General features: G+C 43.1%; 1 protein-coding gene across 1 annotated transcript in view; it reads right to left on the bottom strand.

Moving 5' to 3' along the window:
- The window catches only part of gripap1 (GRIP1 associated protein 1), a 47,612-nt gene extending 40,449 nt beyond the window's left edge, over nt 1–7,163 (bottom strand). Inside the window, exons 1-2 of the mRNA XM_034171449.1 lie at nt 6,876–7,163; nt 6,461–6,555 (exon numbers count right to left, since the gene is read on the bottom strand). Coding sequence (XP_034027340.1) covers nt 6,461–6,555; nt 6,876–7,163 — 383 coding nt within the window. The remainder of the gene's footprint in view (nt 1–6,460; nt 6,556–6,875) is intronic.
- Between the last annotated feature and the right edge of the window lie 17,837 nt (nt 7,164–25,000).

Genomic DNA, 25,000 nt, shown 5'->3' with positions numbered 1-25,000 from the left:
ATTTGAACCCGGAACCTTCTGCACTGAAACCAAGCGCATTAACCACTTGGCCACCACCCCTGCTATCATCATCACACCAAATATGGAGAAAGAGAATAAAATGTCAGTTTGAGTACATTTGTACATTTTTGGCATCATGTCAGGGTTTGGTTCTTCTTCATCTTCTTTCGGCTGCTCTTGTTAGTTGACCTGCTGTGGCACCACCTGATCTCCATCTAATCCTGTCCTCTGCATTTTCCTCTGTCTCACCAGCCATCTGCATGTCCTCCCTCAGCATATCCATAAACCTTCTCTTTGGCCTCCTTCTTCTGCCTGGTGACTCCATTCTCATCATCCTTAGAAAGTTAGAAGGATGGTTGACATCAAATATTTAAACTAGGAATGGGGCTGATCAGATCCATTATCGGTATTGGGTTCTGATACGTAATTCATGTATCGGAAATTTCCGATAAAACCTGCAGAGCTTTCCAGTCCAGGAGCCATCTGTATGTGTCCTGAAAGCTCTTGCTGGCTGCTCTGCTAGCTGGCTGCGAGGGAGGGAGGGAGGGGGTTTACTTAATGAGACGCTTAGTAATGAGACACGCCTCCGTTCAGGAAATCCCTTCCTCAGTTTGCAACCAACTAGCAAGTGAGCATTGAGGACCACTGACGGTCGCTGACCAGCTTTTCATCACAACCGGGAGGAAAGGTTTGACGATTTACCCAGACTGACCCCAAATATGAGTAAATTAAGTACAACCCCAATTCCAATGAAGTTGGGATGTTGTGTAAAATGTAAATAAAAACAGAATACAATGATTTGCTCTTCAACTCTTTTTAATTGAATACACCACAAAGACAAGATATTTAATGTTCAAACTGATAGACTTTATTGTTTTGTTCAAATATTTGCTCATTTTGAAATGGATGCTTGCAACACATTTCAAAAAGCTTACCAGTGTGTTACATCCCTTTTCCTTCTAACAACACTCCATAAGCGTTTGGGAACTGAGGACACTAATTGTTGAAGCTTTGTATATGGAATTCTTTCCCATTCTTGCTTGATGTACAACTTCAGTTGTTCAACAGTGCGGGGTCTCCGTTGTCGTATTTTGCGCTTCATAATCCGCCGCACATTTTCAGTGGGCGACAGGTCTGGACTGCAGGCAGGCCAGTCTAGTACCTGCACTCTTTTACTATGAAGCCACACTGTTGTAACACATGCAGAATGTGGCTTGGCATTGTCTTGCTGAAATAAGCAGGGACGTCCCTGAAAAAGATGTTGCTTGTAAATGAGTGTCAAACTCTTTACTCAACTCAACCAGCGAGCAGTGCTCACACATTTATTCTGCAAGAGACAAACGTGGGTGTAACAACACAGAACGACGTGTAATTATGTACAATAGCTATACAGTGACCCATCACCAGATACTTCAATCAATCAATTTTATTTATATAGCGCCAAATCACAACAAACAGTTGCCCCAAGGAGCCTTATATTGTAAGGCAAGGCCATACAATAATTACGTAAAAACCCCAATGGTCAAAACGACCCCCTGTGAGCAAGCACTTGGCGACAGTGGGAAGGAAAAACTCCCTTTTAACAGGAAGAAACCTCCAGCAGAACCAGGCTCAGGGAGGGGCAGTCTTCTGCTGGGACTGGTTGGGGCTGAGGGAGAGAACCAGGAAAAAGACATGCTGTGGAGGGGAGCAGAGATCAATCACTAATGATTAAATGCAGAGTGGTGCATACAGAGCAAAAGGAGAAAGAAACACTCAGTGCATCATGGGAACCCCCCAGCAGTCTAAGTCTATAGCAGCATAACTAAGGGATGGTTCAGGGTCACCTGATCCAGCCCTAACTATAAGCTTTAGCAAAAAGGAAAGTTTTAAGCCTAATCTTAAAAGTAGAGAGGGTGTCTGTCTCCCTGATCTGAATTGGGAGCTGGTTCCACAGGAGAGGAGCCTGAAAGCTGAAGGCTCTGCCTCCCATTCTACTCTTACAAACCCTAGGAACTACAAGTAAGCCTGCAGTCTGAGAGCGAAGTGCTCTATTGGGGTGATATGGTACTATGAGGTCCCTAAGATAAGATGGGACCTGATTATTCAAAACCTTATAAGTAAGAAGAAGAATTTTAAATTCTATTCTAGAATTAACAGGAAGCCAATGAAGAGAGGCCAATATGGGTGAGATATGCTCTCTCCTTCTAGTCCCCGTTAGTACTCTAGCTGCAGCATTTTGAATTAACTGAAGGCTTTTCAGGAAACTTTTAGGTCAACCTAATAATAATGAATTACAATAGTCCAGCCTAGAGGAAATAAATGCATGAATTAGTTTTTCAGCATCACTCTGAGACAAGACCTTTCTCATTTTAGAGATATTGCGTAAATGCAAAAAAGCAGTCCTACATATTTGTTTAATATGCGCATTGAATGACATATCCTGATCAAAAATGACTCCAAGATATCTCACAGTATTACTAGAGGTCAGGGTAATGCCATCCAGAGTAAGGATCTGGTTAGACACCATGTTTCTAAGATTTGTGGGGCCAAGTACAATAACTTCAGTTTTATCTGAGTTTAAAAGCAGGAAATTAGAGGTCATCCATGTCTTTATGTCTGTAAGACAATCCTGCAGTTTAGCTAATTGGTGTGTGTCCTCTGGCTTCATGGATAGATAAAGCTGGGTATCATCTGCGTAACAATGAAAATTTAAGCAATGCCGTCTAATAATACTGCCTAAAGTAACCATGTATAAAGTGAATAAAATTGGTCCTAGCACAGAACCTTGTGGAACTCCATAATTAACCTTAGTCTGTGAAGAAGATTCCCCATTTACATGAACAAATTGTAATCTATTAGATAAATATGATTCAAACCACCGCAGCGCAGTGCCTTTAATACCTATGGCATGCTCTAATCTCTGTAATAAAATTTTATGGTCAACAGTATCAAAAGCAGCACTGAGGTGTAACAGAACAAGCACAGAGATGAGTTCACTGTCTGAGGCCATAAGAAGATCATTTGTAACCTTCACTAATGCTGTTTATGTACTATGATGAATTCTAAAACCTGACTGAAACTCTTCAAATAGACCATTCCTCTGCAGATGATCAGTTAGCTGTTTTACAACTACCCTTTCAAGAATTTTTGAGAGAAAAGGAAGGTTGGAGATTGGCCTATAATTAGCTAAGATAGCTGGGTCAAGTGATGGCTTTTTAAGTAATGGTTTAATTACTGCCACCTTAAAAGCCTGTGGTACATAGCCAACTAATAAAGATAGATTGATCGTATTTAAGATTGAAGCATTAAATAATGGTAGGGCTTCCTTGAGCAGCCTGGTAGGAATGGGGTCTAATAGACATGTTGATGGTTTGGATGAAGTAACTAATGAAAATAACTCAGACAGAACAATCTGAGAGAAAGAGTCTAACCAAATACCGGCATCACTGAAAGCAGCCAAAGATAACGATACGTCTTTGGGATGGTTATGAGTAATTTTTTCTCTAATAGTTAAAATTTTATTAGCAAAGAAAGTCATGAAGTCATTACTAGTTAAAGTTAAAGGAATACTCGGCTCAATAGAGCTCTGACTCTTTGTCAGCCTGGCTACAGTGCTGAAAAGAAACCTGGGGTTGTTCTTATTTTCTTCAATTAGTGATGAGTAGTAAGATGTCCTAGCTTTACGGAGGGCTTTTTTATAGAGCAACAGACTCTTTTTCCAGGCTAAGTGAAGATCTTCTAAATTAGTGAGACGCCATTTCCTCTCCAACTTACGGGTTATCTGCTTTAAGCTGCGAGTTTTTGAGTTATACCACGGAGTCAGGCATTTCTGATTTAAAGCTCTCTTTTTCAGAGGAGCTACAGCATCCAAAGTTGTCTTTAATGAGGATGTAAAACTATTGACGAGATACTCTATCTCACTCACAGAGTTTAGGTAGCTACTCTGCACTGTGTTGGTATATGGCATTAGAGAACATAAAGAAGGAATCATATCCTTAAACCTAGTTACAGCGCTTTCTGAAAGACTTCTAGTGTAATGAAACTTATTCCCCACTGCTGGGTAGTCCATCAGAGTAAATGTAAATGTTATTAAGAAATGATCAGACAGAAGGGAGTTTTCAGGGAATACTGTTAAGTCTTCAATTTCCATACCATAAGTCAGAACAAGATCTAAGATATGATTCAAGTGATGGGTGGACTCATTTACATTTTGAGCAAAGCCAATTGAGTCTAATAATAGATTAAATGCAGTGTTGAGGCTGTCATTCTCAGCATCTGTGTGGATGTTAAAATCGCCCACTATAATTATCTTATCTGAGCTAAGCACTAAGTCAGACAAAAGTTCTGAAAATTCACAGAGAAACTCACAGTAACGACCAGGAGGACGATAGATAACAACAAATAAAACTGGTTTTTGGGACTTCCAATTTGGATGGACAAGACTAAGAGTCAAGCTTTCAAATGAATTAAAGCTCTGTCTGGGTTTTTGATTAATTAATAAGCTGGAATGGAAGATTGCTGCTAATCCTCCGCCTCGGCCCGTGCTACGAGCGTTCTGGCAGTTAGTGTGACTTGGGGGTGTTGACTCATTTAAATTAACATATTCATCCTGCTGTAACCAGGTTTCTGTAAGGCAGAATAAATCAATATGTTGATCAATTATTATATCATTTACTAACAGGGACTTAGAAGAGAGAGACCTAATGTTTAATAGACCACATTTAACTGTTTTAGTGTGTGGTGCAGTTGAAGGTGCTATATTATTTTTTCTTTTTGAATTTTTATGCTTAAATAGATTTTTGCTGGTTATTGGTGGTCTGGAAGCAGGCACCGTCTCTACGGGGATGGGGTAATGAGGGGATGGCAGGGGGAGAGAAGCTGCAGAGAGGTGTGTAAGACTACAACTCTGCTTCCTGGTCCCAACCCTGGATAGTCACAGTTTGGAGGATTTAAGAAAATTGGCCAGATTTCTAGAAATGAGAGCTGCTCCATCCAAAGTGGGATGGATGCCGTCTCTCCTAACAAGACCAGGTTTTCCCCAGAAGCTTTGCCAATTATCTATGAACCCCACCTCATTTTTTGGACACCACTCAGACAGCCAGCAATTCAAGGAGAACATGCGGCTAAACATGTCACTCCCGGTCCGATTGGGGAGGGGCCCAGAGAAAACTACAGAGTCTGACATTTTTGCAAAGTTACACACCTATTCAATGTTAATTTTAGTGACCTCTGATTGGCGTAACCGGGTGTCATTACTGCCGACGTGAATTACAGTCTTACCAAATTTACGCTTAGCCTTAGCCAGCAGTTTCAAATTTCCTTCAATGTCGCCTGCTCTGGCCCCCGGAAGACAATTGACTATGGTTGCTGGTGTTGCTAACTTCACATTTCTCAAAACAGAGTCGCCAATAACCAGAGTTTGATCCTTGGTGGGTGTGTCGCCGAGTGGGGAAAAACGGTTAGAAATGTGAACAGGTTGGCGGTGTACACGGGGCTTCTGTTTAGGGCTACGCTTCCTCCTCACAGTCACCCAGTCGGCCTGCTTTCCCGGCTGCTCGGGATCTGCCAGAGGGAAACTAACGGCGGCTAAGCTTCCTTGGTCCGCACCGACTACAGGGGCCTGGTTAGCTGTAGAGTTTTCCACGGTGCGGAGCCGAGTCTCCAATTCGCCCAGCCTGGCCTCCAAAGCTACGAATAAGCTACACTTATTACAAGTACCATTACTGCTAAAGGAGGCCGAGGAATAACTAAACATTTCACACCCAGAGCAGAAAAGTGCGGGATATACTTGGTAACATGTACTACAACTATTATCCTATATGCCCCCCAAGTCTTTGGAACGATATGACAAAGACTGATATTTGAATCACAATCACTGGTAGTCATAAAGTAGGTGTCTCAAATTTAAATAAAAAATGACAATGGACAATGAAGGGGCAGGCCATATACGGGTCAGGGCAGGCGGAACAAGGCTCAGAAGGGTCACAGGGATAGACTACCCTCTCCACGGGCATTACAGTGGCCTCCATATAAGCTAAGGGGGAGGGGGCAGGCCATGGCGGGTACGATGCGCAGCAGCAGTGGTTGGGAGTACATCCTCCTTGAGTCTCAGTGAGTTGAAGTCCTGGAGAACTCTGAGGGCTTGGGGCATGCGTCCAGTGGATGGGATGCAATCAGTCTGGCAGGGAAGGGCTTGGCGACTGAGGTGTGGATATTCTTGGTGAGCAATCCATGGTTGTAGGCTCCACCATGCCTACAGGAGGAGTATCGGCAGGCGCTGGGACTGCCGGTATTGGAGCTGCAGGTGGCCTGCAAGGCATCTGTTCGGGAGGGCCTTCGTGGGTCTTGTCAGACTGGCATCAGTGGCAGACCAGGGGCCATCATCAAGTGATCTCTCTGGACAACTGGAGTGTATCGCCGAAGGAACTAGTGATTACGCAGAGTGACATGGCCCGATCCGTCAACCCGAATCACGTACTGATTGAACTGCCGCACTTCGATGACAATACCGGTCTTGTCCCACTTAGTTGGGTGAGGGCCGGTTTGGTTTTGGATGCGGACATGGTCACTGACCTTTAAGGGAGGTAATGTGCGGGTGTGTTCGGAGAGGCATTTGGCATCACGCATTCAGCATCACGCATGTGGCGATTGTGCAGCGCTTCCTGTCTGGCTACAAGCGTCCAACGCCATGTCGGGTGGGGTTAGTATTTGCCTGGATGGATGGGAATTAAATCCCTTATGGGTCTTCCGAAAAGGCACATGGCTGGGGAGAGATGGGTGTCTCGGTCTGGTGCATTATGATATTGCAACATGGCTCTTTGAAATTTGTCAGTGTTCACCGACCCATCGACTAAATTGTCAGTTATCATGCGTTTAATAGTTCTGACACCCACTTCCGCCTGACTGTTGCTGTGCGGGAATGCCACAGAGGAGAGGCGGTGTTGGATGCGCCAATCACTAAGGGAGTGTTCTGTCGAGAGTGCCGTGAACTCTGGTCCACCATCAGATGACAATTTCTCCGCAATTCCATAGGTGACAAATGTGTGACAAAGGGCCGTGATCAAGCCTGATGCTCTGTTGGCACTTTCCTCCACGACTGGCCAGTTGCTGTTGCGATCAACCACGGCGAGGAAGTGTCTGCCTTGGTATGAGAAGTAATCAGCCGCAACACATTGGAGCATGTATGCAGGCAGTAAGGGGGGACGTGGGAGCGCCACCGGGCTTAGAAGGAGCCATGCGGTTGCAGGCAGTGCATCGTTCTTGTAGCTCTGTGATAGCAGGGGTTATACCTGGCCAGAAGAAGGACAACTCTGCCCTGGAGCACATCTGGGTGATGCCTTGATGGGCTGAGTGGAGGGCCTCAAGCACCTAATTGTGCAGGGATGCCGGGATGATGACTTGGTCACCGTCAAAACTGCTCAGATATTTCCTGTATTGATGGTATGGTCTAAGTGTTGGGGGAGGCATGTCTTGAACTCTGAGAAGCCATCCTCGATGAGGTTGAGCAATTCCACCATAGTTGGATCACTCGAGGTGGCCAGGCAGACCACCCATGAGACTGATTTGAACACTGTGTTATCAGTGGAGTCATATGAGCATACCTCAGTGATCGTCGTGTCGGTTCAACGTAGTTGGGCCAGGACATCCGGGGGTAGGGTTGGTGTGACGCACAGTGCAGACAAGTCATCAGGTAGCTCCAAGTGTGATGGCCCCCAAACCAAGTGTCTGGACAGAGCATCTGTAGCAGCATGCCAGGCTCCAGGGATGTGAACAACGTGAAAGTGGTTGCACAGGGGTGCTCCTTCAGGTTTCACAGGCGGGAATTTGGGATGTCATCCAATCGCTGTCGCCTAGTACTTTAAAAAGGGGTTTGTGATCGATGGCTATGAGTTTGGGGCAACCAGTGACGAAGTGGTGGGCCTTGTCCAGGGCGTTCACAACAGCTAATGCTTCCCCTTCGATAGGCGCATACCTGAACTCTGTGCCCGTAGTAAATCTACTGCCGGCTAGTGTGATCTGCCATCCATATGGGCAGCAGAATGTCAGCGATGACGGGCATGTGCAATGCTTTTGGAAGAGCCAAGACCCTAAGCCGTCCTTGCTCCAGTCTGTGGCCAAGGCGTGTGGGTTTAGATTTGGGTCATGCCATGGCAGTTCAACAGGGGCCTCACACACTTTGTCTCAGATTTTCTTCAAATTTTAATCAAATATTCCCAGACTATTCAGAACAACAAATCTGAAATTTGAGGCCTGTAGGCCAAGTAGTTTCTGAGATATGGCCAATTTAGTGTGCATGGGGTCTGCCGTTTTTTAGGCAAAAATTATGTCCATCATTTCTGGACCCATGTTCAAGGTAGAATATCTCAGCAAATAATGGACTTAGAGGCCTGACATTTTCTGTGGCAGTTGTCATGGACACCCAGACTTGAACTATAGTCAAACAACAGACATTGACGCTAAACTGTGAAGTTTATGTATGCTCAAACTATGGAAAATATTAAATTGACTATTGCGAGCATCCATGTTTGAGACACTGAAGCATACCATTACACTCAAAAAAAGCCTTTCCATTTCTTGGCTCCTTAATGTTAGCTATACTGGCTATGAAATATGTAAATTTGGCATATCTGTGGTAAACAGTTATTGTGGGAGAAACCTCTGAAATCTGAAAAAAACATTTTGTGGTTGAATTTTGTTAGAAGAAAAGCTCATATGGGCAGTAAATAAAACTCTTCAAACTGATTCCGTTTTGAAGGTATTGATATCTACTTTGTGTTATAAATATGGCCTTCTTTATGGAACTCCAAGGTTGATGTTGTGTGATGTGCCTGTTCTGCAAAGCAGAAGTTCTTTTGTTGCATCATCTAAGTCTGTGATGGGCTTGACCCCTTGTTTCCTACAAGAAACCATGAAATTGAAAAGTGTTATTCCAAAGCATTACAGGACTCTGACAAGACTGATCAATACCAATAGAAAAAACTGCATTCAGTGTTTATTGGTATGTTTAAAGAAATTTGAAATATAGATCATCAAAATATTCACCTGCAGAAAGAAGTGTGATGACATTCACTTTCATCGGACCAAAAAGAACAGGGAGGAAGATGTGCAGCCATTCTTACTCCAACCAGACTGACAGCAGCAGGTTTGAACATGTCCAGACATGCAGTACCCCATTCATTGCATTGCTCATCATGCAGGTGGATATAAGCCTAGTAACCATGGAAACCTTGGGGAATCCCCCTGGCAGATCTATGCACAAGCATTCTGGGGTGTACCATGAATCATATGAATGCAGTGTGTGCACACAATTAAAATGAAATTGTCATTTCAGCACTAGAAATACATTCGTGAGTGCATAAATTAGCCATAATTGGATGCTTAAATTAACCAGGAAGGAGTTTCATAAAGGAGGCCATATTCTTAACACATAAAGTAGATATCAATACCCAGGCTTGGGTAGTAACGGGATACATGTAACGGCGTTACGTAATTAGGATATAAAAAAAGGTAACTGTATTCCGCTACAGTTACAGAAAAAAAGATGTATTCAGATTACAGGTATATTTAGTAAACATGGGGATTACTTCGCAGGATTACAATTTTAATGCATTTTATGATATTATCTGAATATAATATTTTTTTTCTCCCTTCATGGACAGTGACATGACGTCTCCTCACCGGGCAGAATATTGATGAAGTACCCAGATGTTAATGCATTTTCAATGGAGATCCGTGACTGAACACACTCAGAAAAATGCTTGCAAAATACGTAGCAAAATGCCATTTTGACCCAGATATCGAGCCATTAAAATTAAATTACATTAAATTATGTCAGGAAAGTATTAAACTTACTCGGACACACACACATTCCCAAATATTAGTGTTGAAAGTGACATGGATCTGTGCTGTAGAAGCTGCTGAGCTGAGGCGTCCTGCTGCAGCTGATCTGTTCAACACCGCGAGGCTCCTAAAACCATTACAACACATTTATATATTATATTTTTACACAATTATCCTTTATTGACCGAGTTTCATTCATGAAGTCAGTGGTGTGGGTGCACATCTCTGTGTGGGTGTGACTGTGAGCGGCACAGCGCGGGTCATTATAATCTCATTATTTTAAGGTGCAAAAAAAAAAAACCCCAGTCTTGTCGAACAATTTTAATCACTAACGACAAGTATTTTAACTAGACATTGGTCTAGCAGTGGAAAATATCAACTAGACATAAGTGAAGAGTTAATGGTCCGTGTCATTGGGTGACACAGGTACGGCAGGAAACATACAGCTGTTTATCATCCAAATATCACGGACAAAGTGACAAGAAGAACCAAAACCACTTACTTATGGAAGGAAATATTGTCTCCCTTGTTCCTCTGTTTGTGGCTTTGCCAACATGCACAGCTTTCCGGCATATTCCACCTGTTTCTTGAACTTCTATTCACGCAAATCACTAACTTGCCCGGAGTTAAAATGGCGACCACGCCTCCTTACTGACAGTATTTACTTAATGGTTTTCATTATGCTGTTCTTATTTTGAAAGTTCAATAAGTGGACTGATATGCTAAACATGGTGCGAATTTACTGAACAAGTAGTAGAGTTTTTTTTTGTTTTGTATATTGTTCTGCAAGCAAATTCATCCACACACCGCCTGAGTTTTCATTATCCTTCATTTGTTTGGCATTTTTTGTTGAAAATTTAGCAGGTGAACACTGGGTGAGTTTAAAACAATATTGTGGGTGCTCTTAATTCATAATGTGAAGTAAAACAGAGCATGCCATGTAAAAGAAACAGTTTTATTTTTGCTTAATAAACTGTACTATGTGGTCAAGACTATTTCTATTTAGTTTATTTTGTCTGTATTAGCATATTTGATATTGGAGTAATCCAGAAGTAATTGAAAGTAATCAAATTCCATTACTTTAATATTATGGTACTTTGATTATGTTACTGATTACATTTTTCAACAGGTAACTAGTAACTGTATCTGAATACATTTTTAAAGTAACCCTCCCAACCCTGTCAATACCTTCAAAATGGAATCAGTTTGAAGAGTTTTATTTACTGCCCATATGAGCTTTTCTTCTAACAAAATTCAACCACAAAATGTTTTTTTCAGATTTCAGAGGTTTCTCCCACAATAACTGTTTACCACAGATATGCCAAATTTACATATTTCATAGCCAGTATAGCTAACATTAAGGAGCCAAGAAATGGAAAGGCTTTTTTGAGTGTAATGGTATGCTTCAGTGTCTCAAACATGGATGCTCGCAATAGTCAATTTAATATTTTCCATAGTTTGAGCATACATAAACTTCACAGTTTAGTGTCAGTGTCTGTTGTTTGACTATAGTTCAAGTCTGGGTGTCCATGACAACTGCCACAGAAAATGTCAGGCCTCTAAGTCCATTATTTGCTGAGATATTCTACCTTGAACATGGCTCCAGAAATGACGGCCGTAATTTTTGCCTAAAAAACGGCAGACCCCATGCACACTAAATTGGCCATATCTCAGAAACTACTTGGCCTACAGGCCTCAAATTTCAGATTTGTTGTTCTGAATAGTCTGGGAATATTTGATTAAAATTTGAAGAAAATCTGAGACAAAGTGTGTGAGGCCCCTGTTGAACTGACATGGCATGACCCAAATCTAAACCCACACGCCTTGGCCACAGACTGGAGCAAGGACGGCTTAGGGTCTTGGCTCTTCCAAAAGCATTGCACATGCCCGTCATCACATCGCATCACATTCTGCTGCCCATATGGATGGCAGATCACACTAGCCGGCAGTAGATTTACTACGGGCACAGAGTTCAGGTATGCGCCTATCGAAGGGGAAGCATTAGCTGTTGTGAACGCCCTGGACTTCTTCTGACAATGAAAAAATGACGAGAGGGGTGGACCAGTGCTCACACAAAGCCTGCTCACAGGCGAATGACGCAACCGACAGGCGTGAAAAAACTCACGCATGCGCACGAAGGTTCAAGCTTGGCTGATGCAATCACACGTGATTCAAATCCATATGGTTTTTGAAAAAAATAAAAAGGTCCGATACTTTTCTAACAGACCTTGTATTTCAGCAACAGATAACAGTTGTATGTAAAAGTTTGAGCACCTGTGATGATGAATGAATGGACTGCATTTATATAGCGCTTTTCCATGTGCATCAGATGCTCAAAGCGCTTTACAAATAATGCCTCACATTCACCCTGATGTGAGGGTGCTGCCATACAAGACGCTCACTACACAATAGGGGATTAAAGACCTTGTCCAAGGGCCCTTAGTGATTTTTCAGTCAGGCTGGGATTTGAACTGGGGATCTTCTGGTCTCAAGCCCAGCGCCTTAACCACTAGACCATCACCTCCACATCACCTTCATGATTTCCATGATTTTCCTTTATAAATCAATGGTTGTTTGGATCAGCAATTTCAGTTAAATATATCATATAGCAGATGGATACACTGATATTTGAGAAGTGAAATGAAGTTTATGGGATTTACAGAAAGTACAATAATTCTTTAAACAATTAGGCAGGTGCATAAATTTTAGCACCCCAACAAAAAAAATGCATCAGTATTTAGTAGATCCTCCTTTTGCAGAAATAACAGCCTCTAAATGCTTTGTATGGCTTCCAATGAATATTACAAAATATCTCAATGATATTTACAAAATATCTCAGGTTTGTTGGTTTCCGAGCATGGACAGCCCGCTTAAAATCACACCACAGATTTTCAATAATATTCATGTCTGGAGACTGAGATGGCCATTCCAGAACGTCCTGTTGTTCCTCTGCATGAATTCCTTAGTAGATTTTGAGCAATGTTTACGATCGCTGTCTTGTTGAAAAATCCTACCCCGGCGCAACTTCAACTTTGTCACTGATTCATGAACATTGTTCTCAAGAATCTGCTGATATTAAATGGAATCCATTTGACCCTCAACTTTAACAACATTCCCAGTACCTGCACTGGCCACACAGCATGATGGAACCACCTCCAAATTTTACTGTAGGTAGCAAGCGTTTTTCTTGGAATGCCGTGTTCTTTTTCAGCTGTGCATACTGCCCCTTGTTATGTCCAAATAACTCAATTTTAGTTTCATCAGTCCACAGCATCTTATTCCAAAATGAAGCTGGTTTGTCCAAATGTGCTTTAGTATACCTCATGCGACTCTGTTTGTGGCGTGTACGCAGAAAAGGTTTCCTCTGCATTACAGCATCTCTTTGTGCAAAGTGCGCTGTATAATTGAATGATGCACAGAGACACTGTCTGCAGCATATTCCATATAGGGGTGGTGGCCAAGTGGTTAGTGGGCTTGGTTTCAGTGGTGAAGGTTCTGGGTTAAAATCCCACCCCTGTCACATTTCTCCATGTAATGTGGAGTTGCGTCAGGAAGGGCAGCTGGTGTAAAACTTGTGCCAACATCAACATGCAGATCCTCTTTGGATCTGCTGTGGCAACCCAGACTGAAAACAAGGGAGCAGCTGAAGGGACTTACTAATATATTCCTTATATCTTCAATATTCTTTTCATTATAATCTGATTTACAGAAATGTTCTCATTATATCCATCAATCCATTTTCAAAACCTACTTACAACAATTAAGAGTCACGGGGCGTTGGAGCCTATCCAAGCATGGCATAGTGTCCTTGTGACTCACCTGGAAACTCACATAGGTATTAAGGGTTCAGTGCTAAATTGGTTTCGGTCCTATCTTTCCAACAGACGTTTTTCTGTTAATGTAGGACAGTACTCTTCCTCTGTGTCTCCTCTTAAATATGGCGTGCCCCAGGGCTCAATTTTAGCACCACTTCTTTTTTCTTTGTACATGATCCCTCTTGGGTCTGTTTTTAAAAGGCACAAAGTCTGTTTTCATTGTTTTGCAGACGACATTCAGATTTACCTTCCTGTAGCTTCCTGTGATACCCAGGCTGCTGTAAAAACACTACAGGACTGTCTGAATGATGTACAAGTCTGGATGAGAACTACAGTAACTTTCTGAATCTTAACAAAAATAAAACTGAGATTTTAGTGTTCAGGCAAAGTAACCCTCTACAAGGACAAAACAGTGTTATTGGTCCTCTGTTCACTTTCTGCTGCCCTTTTGTAAAAAATCAAATATAGTTGACCCATTGTTCAGATTTGATAAGCACATCAGTTCTGTCATGAGGGCCAGCTTCTTTCAGCTGAGGACTCTTTCCAAAATTAAATCTTATTTTATTCGAGTTGATCTCGAAAGAGCTATCCATGCATTAATAACATCAATTTCAATTTAGGCGCTTCACACAGGTAAAGTCTAACCTTACCAACCCCCAGAGCAACAGTGGTAAGGAAAAACTCCCTCTGAGGAAGAAACCTCAAGTAGACCAGACTCAAAGGGGTGACCCTCTGCTTGTGCCATGCTACAAACATAAATTATAGAAATAATTCACAGATCAATTCACGGACGAATATACAAGAATTGCTGTTGGTGCACAGGACAGGAGGGTCGCCAACACAAACACAACTCCCATCTCTGGATGGAGCTGCACCTTAAACAGAGAAAAAACAGAATCAGGCATCAGAAAGACAAAAAATACTGTATATTTTGCCAGCATTAATCAATAAGAAAAACAGAAGAAATACTAAGGTGATCGCCGGCCGCTAGCCATAAGCTTCACTAAAAGACCAAGAATTTAGGTGAAGTTGAGGCTGTCACCTCTGGATTATTGTAATGCTTTTTACATTGGGCTGGACCAGCGCTGCCTACAGTGCCTGCAGAGTGTACAAAATGCTGCAGCCCACCTTTTGGCTAAAACAAAGAAGCATGAGCACATCACCCCTGTGCTCTGCACCTTAGACTGGCTTGCTGTCGGCTTTCATGTTAAATATAATGTTTTGCTGATTGTTTTTAAGTGTCTGCACTGTATAGGCCCAGGGTATCTGAGTGAGCTCTTGCAGCTGTACACTCCACATAGGGCTCTCCTGGCTGTTCCTAAAGCCGGGCTTAAGTCCAGAGGTGATAGAGCCTTTTCTGTGGCAGTGCCACAACTCTGGAACAATCTTCCGCTGTTTGTCAGGTCCTCAAAGTCTGTGGGACAGTTTAAGTCCAGACTGAAAACTCATCTCTTTTCCCTGGCTTTCAACACTGGTGAAGTGGTATATGCTTTGCTCTGCTATTTTGCTCTGTATTTTAAGATTTGTTATTCTTTTCCTTTTGTTAATATTTTACAGTTATTGTATTGCTATCGTTGTGAAGCATTTTGGTCAGCTGCAGCGGTGTTTTAAATGTGCTATATAAATAAACTTGAATTGAACTGAATGTCTGTGGTGTGTCTGTGAGCTCTGTGATGTGTCTGTGGTGTGTCTGTGAGCTCTGTGGTGTGTCTGTGGTTTGTCTGTGGGCTCCACATCATGTCTGTGGTTTGTCTGTGAGCTCTGTGGTTTGTCTGTGGGCTCCACATCATGTCTGTGGTTTGTCTGTGAGCTCTGTGGTTTGTCTGTGAGCTCTGTGGTGTGTCTGTGAGCTCTGTGGTATATCTGTGGTTTGTCTGTGAGCTCTGTGGTTTGTCTATGAGCTCTGTGGTGTATCTGTGGTTTGTCTGTGAGCTCTGTCATTTGTGAGCTCTGTGGTGTATCTGTGGTTTGTCTGTGGGCTCTGTGGTGTATCTGGTTTGTCTGTGAGCTCTGTGGTGTATCTGTGGTTTGTCTGTGAGCTCTGTGGTGTGTCTGTGGTTTGTCTGTGGGCTCTGTGGTGTGTCTGTGAGCTCTGTGGTGTATCTGGTTTGTCTGTGCGCGCTGTGGTGTATCTGTGGTTTGTCTGTGCGCTCTGTGGTGTATCTGTGGTTTGTCTGTGGGCTCTGTGCTGTGTCTGTGGTTTGTCTGTGGGCTCTGTGGTGTGTCTGTGAGCTCTGTGATGTATCTGTGGTTTGTCTGTGGGCTCTGGTGTAGCTGTGGTTTGTCTGTGAGCTCTGTGGTGTGTCTGTGAGCTCTGTGGTATATCTGTGGTTTGTCTGTGAGCTCTGTGGTTTGTCTATGAGCTCTGTGGTGTATCTGTGGTTTGTCTGTGAGCTCTGTCGTTTGTGAGCTCTGTGGTGTATCTGTGGTTTGTCTGTGGGCTCTGTGGTGTATCTGGTTTGTCTGTGAGCTCTGTGGTTTGTCTGTGAGCTCTGTGGTGTGTCTGTGGTTTGTCTGTGGGCTCTGTGGTGTGTCTGTGAGCTCTGTGGTGTATCTGGTTTGTCTGTGCGCTCTGTGGTGTATGTGTGGTTTGTCTGTGGGCTCTGTGCTGTGTCTGTGGTTTGTCTGTGAGCTCTGTGATGTATCTGTGTTGTATCTGTGGGCTCTGTGGTGTATCTGTGGTTTGTCTGTGGGCTCTGTGGTGTATCTGTGGTTTGTCTGTGGGCTCTGTGGTGTATCTGTGGTTTGTCTGTGGGCTCTGTGGTGTATCTGTGGTTTGTCTGTGGTGTATCTGTGGTGTATCTGTGGGCTCTGTGATGTATCTGTGGTTTGTCTGTGGGCTCTGTGATGTATCTGTGGTTTGTCTGTGGGCTCTGTGATGTATCTGTGGTTTGTCTGTGGGCTCTGTGGTGTATCTGTGGTTTGTCTGTGGGCTCTGTGGTGTATCTGTGGTGTATCTGTAGTGTATCTGTGGGCTCTGTGGTGTATCTGTGGGCTCTGTGGTGTGTCTGTGGTTTGTCTGTGGGCTCTGTGGTGTGTCTGTGGTTTGTCTGTGTGATTTTTAGCATGAAGTTGCAGCACAATGCGTCTTTGTTGTGTGCTTATTGGAGCCTGAATGATTCACACACACAGCGGGATGGATGGGTGAGACGGGGTCACAGAGGGGGGACATCAGTGTCTCTGTGCCAGAGGACAAAGGCTGCGTTCAGACGTGCACATGTACAGTTTTTAGTTTTTCCACATCACATTGGAGCTGAAGCTCAGAACGATTGAGCTCGCAGGGCAGACCAGTTAATGATTAAAAAAGTAAAGAGTGGAGCAGGTTGTCCCTAGAATCTGAGCCTCCGAGAAGATGAGTGATGGAAGCCACCAAAGCGTATGTAAAGACTCTGCAGGTTTACAGCAAATGTCGGCTTTCTCCTGAAACTGAGCCAATCACAGGACTAAAAGCCCTGTCACACCTTAACGATTAACCACCGTCTGCCGGTAGCCCCGTTTCCACCCAGTGGTTCTGGTTGGTACAGCATGGTGTGGTGCGCGTCAGAAACAGAGTAACTTAACTTTTTTTTTTTTTATCTTGGTGGACCATTTTCATTGTGTGCAGAATGCTGATGAGTGGACTGGCTGTGGGAAACGCTGCCGTGAATGAATGGAGCACTGTGACTCTTTACACTTTTAAAGCGCCGTCGCTGTCGTCTGATCAGACCTGATCAGGTCATCACACACCTGAATAATGAAACGCTGTGATGATTTAAACTTTTAAAGTGCCAGTTGACTGCAGTCAGGTGTGATCTGAATGAAGTGCTGTGTGATCTGTCTGTGTGGTGATCACTGATCACTGAGAGTGACAGTGCTTTAAAAGTTTAAATCATCGCAGCGCTTTTGTGCGTTCAGAGCGTGACACTGACATTCTCTAACAAACGCACCTGCAGCAGAAAACCACAGAGGGACTTGCTTTAAAACGCTGCGTTTCAGCCACAACAAGGAACTAAAGTATTTTCAGATGTTTTCCGAAATCAGGAGCTTTATGTGGATACATGATGGATCAAACTGAAATGAACAGGTCAGACTTTATATTTACGCCGTGTGTGAATGAAAGTCGTGCTGCATGAGGACTGCAGCTTTCAATCAATCAGTGGCCAGCATTAATGGATGTATTTAGACTTAGGAGTAAATTACAAGAAATGTGTGCCAGCAATCACATAAGTTACCTACAACTTATGTCCAGCATGTGCCGGACGTATGAGTCACACGCTGGCACTTGTAGAAAATTTTCAGCATGCCCAAAATTTTTTCTAGGTGCTCAGCGTATTAGGACATGTATCAGCTTGCTTCAATGTGCTCTTAATTTACACAAAACTTACCCATAACTAGTTAGACGTATGCCAGCGTTTCTTAATACTGTTGGCATATGCTGGCAAAATCGTCAAAGTGTGACAGGGCCTTAACAGCAAGGAGTCATTTTCTTGAGTAGATTTTTAATTTAGGTTCACTTTCACATTCAAGACTCAAGCTGTAACTAAGACCATGATGGTTCTGTCATCGTGAGCTCTCCGCATACGCATGGCTGCTAAAACCCTGATGGTGCCTTATTTGGAAAAGCATGATGTCTTTTTTTGTCCACCTTCGCTGATTCTGTGTGAGTATTTTCTGTTTCTTTGCTTCTCCAAAAGCCAACTGATGATTTCAGTTTTGTGCACAAAATGAGACATTTGAGGACGTTATCTGTGGCTTTGATGAAACACTGACCCGTATTTTTCACTGTTACCTTAATTTAAATTCAAAGCACCAAATCACAACATCGCTGCCTCACAGTGCTTCACATGAGTAAAGGTCTAACCTCACCAACCCCCTGAACAAGAACACAGGGGACAGTGGGAAGAAAATGTCTCTGATCATGTTGAGGAAGAAACCTCAAGCAGACCAGTCTCAGAGGGGTGACCCACTGCTTAGACCATTCTAACAGTTAGAACGTTTTTACAAAGTTTTACAAGAATTTCTTAACAAACAGAAGAAACAGAATACAAATAGAAGAGAAAAGAGTCTATTATTGAGATAAACACTGTCCATCTTGGTGCTAAGTCTCTGCCTCCAGGTCTTAAACACGTAGGGTGCCCTGAGGTCAGTCTGACATCCTGGGGTGCAGGTCCAGCATTCGTTAAAGGTCTCATCAGTGCCTCAGACAGAGAGAAAAGGAGCAGAATCAGTCAGACACATATAACTGCACCTGAGACATTAACTCACCAGCAGTAAGTCAACAGAGAAGCAGAGAGATTCCTGAGGTGGTCAGCGGCAGCTAGAACTGAGTTTCACTGACAGACCCAGAATTTAGATATAGTGAGGCCAAGACCTGATCCACTGCTAATAATATGAATTAAAAGGAGAGAAAGCTTATACCCCGTCACACATAGCCAGAATCATGCAGAATGGTGTCAGAATGCCGAATCGGTGCATATCTGAAAAGTGTTGGGTTTCAGTTCCAAAATGTTCTGCAAGCCATCTACGAGAGTCCACACAGTTGGTCAAAATCAGCCAGCGGCCCTGAGTGTGATGCACATGTTCCAAACCCTCCGGGTGTTGTCGAGATGGGAAACTTATCCGACAGCCGTCCATGTGCTGTCTGAGGACCATCTGACCGCAATTTACATATTCTGATGGCAGAAAAACAGGATCCGAAATGATTTGCGCGCATACAAGGGTACCTCGAGATGGATCTGGCATGGCAAAGCCTGCCGGTATGAACTGCACGTGCCACGTATAATGTCTGTCCCCCCCGGACCGTAAATGTATGTGGCACGCTTCATCATTATAATAATTATGAATTATTATCATGTACAATGAATGTGAACAGCAGCGATCAAAACCAAAGCACTGTGTGCTACTGTGCACACACCACCGCAAATCTGAACAGGTTGTTATAACCACAATAGACCTTACAGTACAGATATTTGTCAACTCCTTCCCATGTGCAAAGTAAATAATGTCAACTATTGTCTCCATTATAACAGCATATAACACGGGCAGCTGCGGTTCGCTGGGGTGTGTAGTAACACGTCATTGCACGTGTCAGGCTTTGAGCTGGACAGATCTCACGCTGTAATAAATGCTCACCTTCTAACTCTGTAGGAGATATGACATGGAACTTGTGCCAGGCCATGACAGCATGAATAAACATGAATCTCACCTCCAACAGAGGTCCAGGAGCATTTCACAGTGCGGACGTGGACGTGAAACCGGCAGCCTGTGGTTAAAATCCTCTCACCCAAAATAAAAAAATTAATCCCATTTGATAATCCAACCATCGAAGAGTTGCGTTGTAAGAAAGGTGAGCAAAAAACAAAAAAATTAATAAAAGAAAATTAAAAGTAATTTTGCTGGAAAGGCTCCATCTGACGCATGGGACTCTTGGCCCAGTGCCAGCAAACTTTCACCAAAAAGCTGTCCAGTGGCACACATGAGTCCCGTGCGTGCTTAGTGGCTCATGCAACATTATGCATGCGCATACACACACACACGGCTGAGTGATAATTGCAGCCCCACACGTGTGCGTGGAGCGCATGTGTGCGTGCAGCGCATGTGTGCTATGCACACGTGTGCTGTGCACTCGTGCACATGCACGTGAGGAACATAGCACTGCCTCCCACTTTGGTCCCGTGTTTGTCATCCAGACGTTTGGACGTTGGACAGTCTTCAGCACCTTTTATGGCCGTCTGACATCAGTCTCTGTCATCTACCTGTTGTCTTCATGCGCTTTGGATGCCATCGTGCAGGTGTGGATGAGGTGATCCGGATGCGTTCTGACACTGCTGACCACGCCTCTTTTCCTCCTGACTGGATCGGATTATGGCAGTATTTGCTGTGTTGGGCTGGTTCCTGCGCATTCTTGCTATGTGTGACGGGGCTTTAGTTCCATAGTATGCCAGTATGATAGTCATACAAGAGGGAGAATAGATGCATCTTTTGTCTGGACTAAAATGTTTCTACGGAACATTTGTTATCTGACATTTTATTGACTAAACAAGTCATCAGGGAATTCAGAAAACAATCAACAGATTAGTTCATTGGTTGAGATTTATTTAAATGTAAAGTCCATTCAAAATTATATATATTATTGTTGAAAATAATTATTTGCAGTCTAATGGAATGTGTTTGGCTTTTCTTTTTGTGTCCTTTTTTTTTTCCCATGACCACCTTTTAATTTTTTGCATTTTCTGTCCTTCATGTTTTGGAATTTTTAAATATCTGTCAATTAAATACTTGTTATGTAAAAATATTTAAAGGTATTGGTAGACTTTATAGTTATAAATACATGAATGAAAGGATAATCCAAAAGTAATCAAACTAAAAAAATAATAATTAGACTGATTAGTTAATTGAAACAAAAATGGTTGAATCAATAAAAACAAATAATACGTACTTGCAGCTAAAGAATCATCACAGTAACAAAGGCGAAAATACCCATAAAATACACAAAATACACAAGATGTTCAAATATGAAGAGTTCATGAATAAATGTACACTAAAGGATATAAGACAGTAAACAGACTGTATTTATATCATACACACACACTAATGTCAGGCTGATGCCCTGCAAGGTGCCCGGTACACAACATGGCCCTGACAGGGATTTGAACCACAGATACTCTGGTCTGGTGCAGCATAATGATGTGATATGAAGCAACGTGATCCCAAATGTCTGACTGAGAAGTGTTGAGATGTAGAACACTTTGATGAATCTCCACTTTGTGTGTGTTTTCTTTGGACATTTGTGTATTTGGGTTTTTTCTGATGATTCGAAGTTTGTTTCTAATATTGTGTATTTGTTTGTTTTCTGATTATTGGAAGTTTGTTTTTAATGTTGTGTGTGTTTTTTTCTTTGGATGTTTGTGTATTTTCTGATTATTGAAGCAGTTTGTTTTTAATGTTGTGTGTTTTCTTTGGATGTTTGTGTATTTGTGTATTTATTTGTGTGTTTTCTGATTGGAACAGTTTGTTTTTAATATTGTGTTTGTGTGTTTTCTTTGGATGTTTGTGAATTTGTGTATTTTCTGATTATTGGAGCAGTCTGTTTTTAATATTGTGTGCTTGTGTGTTTTCTTTCAATGTTTGTGTATTTGTGTATTTTTTGATTATTGAAGCAGTTTTTTTTTATATTGTGTGTTTGTGTGCAGGCTTCTGTGACTTACTTTCCTTTTCTAAATAAATTTTCTTCTTGTCTGATGTCATAAAGCATTAAGAATGTGTAACATGTAGCTTTTGGTGTTCTGGGCCTGTGAGGATAAGGAGCTGATCCCTCTGAGGATCTGCTTGGTGATAGATCATCCAGTTAGAGAAACTTTATCTGTCTAGCCAGCTGTCTCTCTCTCTCTCTCTCTCTCTGATGCATGCTGCGAGTTTGGGCGCTTGTGAGAGTCACAGGTGAGAGTGTGACGCAGTTCAGGTGAGGTGGCTTGTTTTTTTTTTGTTTTCTTATTTTTCTGTGTTTTTGTTCATTTTCGGTTTGTTTGTTTGTTTTTTTAATTGGTTGGACTGGTTTGCGTGTGGTTTTTGCGGCGGGTTTTGGTGCGGATGGTGTCTTGGCCGCCGCCAGCTCTCTCTGTCACGGGCTGAGGGTGGTCCCTGACCCGGCTGTGTCTGTAGAGAATGTCCTCCTGGCTGTACGTGAGCAGGTTGGACATGAGAACTTAACGTTTGCATCCAGGATGAACAGAGCCATGGTGGTTTTTCTGTCGGAGGAGCATTTCTCTGCTCAGCTTGTTGAAAGTGGGGTTTATCTGAATGATTCTTACCTGCAGGCTTGGAGCCCTGGTGACGGTGTCTGGTCCGGGGGAGGGACCCAGCGTGCAGGAGGAGGCGGTTTCACCACAGCAAGGTGTCTCTGAGCCTGAAGCTGTCAGTGTAACTGCTGATCAGCTGACAAATGAACATTCTGGGTTGACTGATGCTGTGGTGCCTGACGGTTCTGAGGTTGGTCTGTTTGACATTTCTGTCTCTCCTTCTGCGGTTGACGCTGATGTTTCTGCTGCGGGTGAGTCCTCAGTCACCGTTGGACAGAGTGAATGGGCTGACGGGTAGACACCGGGCCCAGCAAACCCCAAACCTCCATGGAGTCAAAGCATTAATGATCACAACGTGGATTATGATTCGGACTCCAGCATGTCCACCACCGGTTCCTTCTATTTTTCAATTTATTTTCATGTATATAGCGCCAAATCACATCAGAGTTGCCTCAAGGCACTTCACACAAGTAAGGTCTAACCTTACTAACCCCCAGAGCAACAGTGGTAAGGAAAAACTCACTATGAGGAAGAAACCTCAAGCAGACCAGACTCAAAGGGGTGACCCTCTGCTTGGGCCATGCTACAGACATAAATTACAGAACAATTCACATAAACAATTCACAAAACGAATATACAGGAAATGCTGTTGGTGCACAGGACAGGAGAGTTTCCAGCACAAATACACTTCCCATCTTTGGATGGAGCTGCACCTGCTAGGCGAAGACAACGAAGAAGAGGAGGAGAACGTTTCCACAAACAGCGGGAGAAGAAAAAAACTAGAAGGGTGGAAATGAGAGTGGGGACTTTGAATGTTGGTAGTATGACTGGTAAAGGGAGATAGCTGGCGGATATGATGGAGAGGAGAAAGGTAGACATATTGTGTGTGCAAGACACCAAGTGGAACGGAAGTAAGAGCAGGAGCATCGGCGGTGGGTACAAGTTGTTGTACCATGGTGAGGACAGGAAGAGAAATGGTGTTGGGGTCATTTTAAAGGAAGAGTATGTTAAAAGTGTGTTGGTGGTTAAGCGAGTGTCTGACAGGGTGATGAGTGTGAAGTTAGAAATTGAAGGGGTGATGATGAATATCATCAGTGCATATGCCCCACAGGTAGGTTGTGAGATGAAGGAGAAAGAAGATTTCTGGAGTGTGTTAGATGAGGTGATGGAGAGTGTGCCCAAGCATGAAAGAGTGGTGATAGGAGCAGACTTCAATGGGCATGTTGGTGAAGGGAACAGAGGTGATGAGGAAGTAATGGGTAGATATGGTATCAAGGATAGGAATGGGGAAGGACAGATGGTAGTTGATTTTGCAAAAAGGATGGAAATGGCTGTGGTGAATACCTACTTTAAGAAAAGGGAGGAGCACAGGGTAACATATAAGAGTGGAGGAAGGTGCACACAGGTGGACTACATTCTTTATAGGAGATGCAAGCTAAAAGAAATAGAGACTGTAAGGTGGTGGCAGGAGAGAGTGTCGTTAGACAGCATAGGATGGTTGTTTGTAGGATGACTTTAGAGATAAGAAGAAGAGAGTGAGAGCTCAACAAAGGATCAGATGGTGGAAGCTGAAGGAGGAAGACTGTTGTGTGAAATTTAGCGAGCAGGTGAGAGAAGCACTGGTTGGAGGGGAGGCAGTTTTGGACAACTGGAAAAGTACTGCAGATGTGGTGAGGGAGACAGCTGGGACAGTACTGGGTGTGACATCTGGGCAGTTGTTGGAAGACAAGGAGACTTGGTGGTGGAATGAAGAGGTCCAGGAAAGCATAAGGAGAAAGAGGTTGGTGAAAAAGTTTTGGGATAGTCGGAGAGATGAAGAAAGTAGACAGGAGTACAAGGAGATGCGGCGTAAGGCGAAAAGAGAAGTGGCAAAAGCGAAGGAGAAGGCATATTGTGAGCTGTTCAGGAAGTTGAATAGTAAGGAAGGAGAAACTGACTTGTACCGATTGTCCAGATAAAGGGACAGAGCTGGAAAGGATGTGCAGCAGGTTAGGGTGGTAAAAGATGCACATGGTAATATGCTGACAAGTGAGGAGTGTGTGCTGAGTAGGTGGAGGGAATATTTTGAAGAGCTGATAAATGAAGAAAATGAGCGAGAGAAAAGGCTGGATGATGTGGTGAGAGTAAATTAGGAAGTACAAGAGATTAGTAAGGAAGAAGTGAGGGCTGCTATGAAGAGGATGAAGAATGGAAAGGAAGTTGGTCCAGATGACATTCCAGTGGAGGCATGGAAATGTCTAGCAGAGATGGCAGTAGAGTTTCTAACCAGATTGTTTAATAAAATCTTGGAAAGTGAGAGGATGCCTGAGGAGTGGAGACGAAGTGTGGTGGTTCCTATTTTCAAGAACAAAGGATGTGCAGAGCTGCAGTAACTACAGAGGCATAAAGTTGATCAGCCACAGCATGAAGTTATGGGAAAGAGTAGTAGAAGCTAGGCTTAGAAAACAGGTGAAGATCTGTGAGCAGCAATATGGTTTCATGCCGAGAAAGATCACTACAGATGCAATGTTTGCTCTGAGAATACTGTTGGAGAAGTTCAGAGAAGGCCAGAAAGAGTTACATTGTGTGTTTGTGGACTTAGAAAAA

This window comes from Thalassophryne amazonica, chromosome 6, assembly GCF_902500255.1.
Source record: "Thalassophryne amazonica chromosome 6, fThaAma1.1, whole genome shotgun sequence".
Taxonomy (NCBI): domain Eukaryota; kingdom Metazoa; phylum Chordata; class Actinopteri; order Batrachoidiformes; family Batrachoididae; genus Thalassophryne; species Thalassophryne amazonica.
Note: the sequence above shows the minus strand (reverse complement) of the source record. Positions and strands in the feature narration are given on the sequence as shown.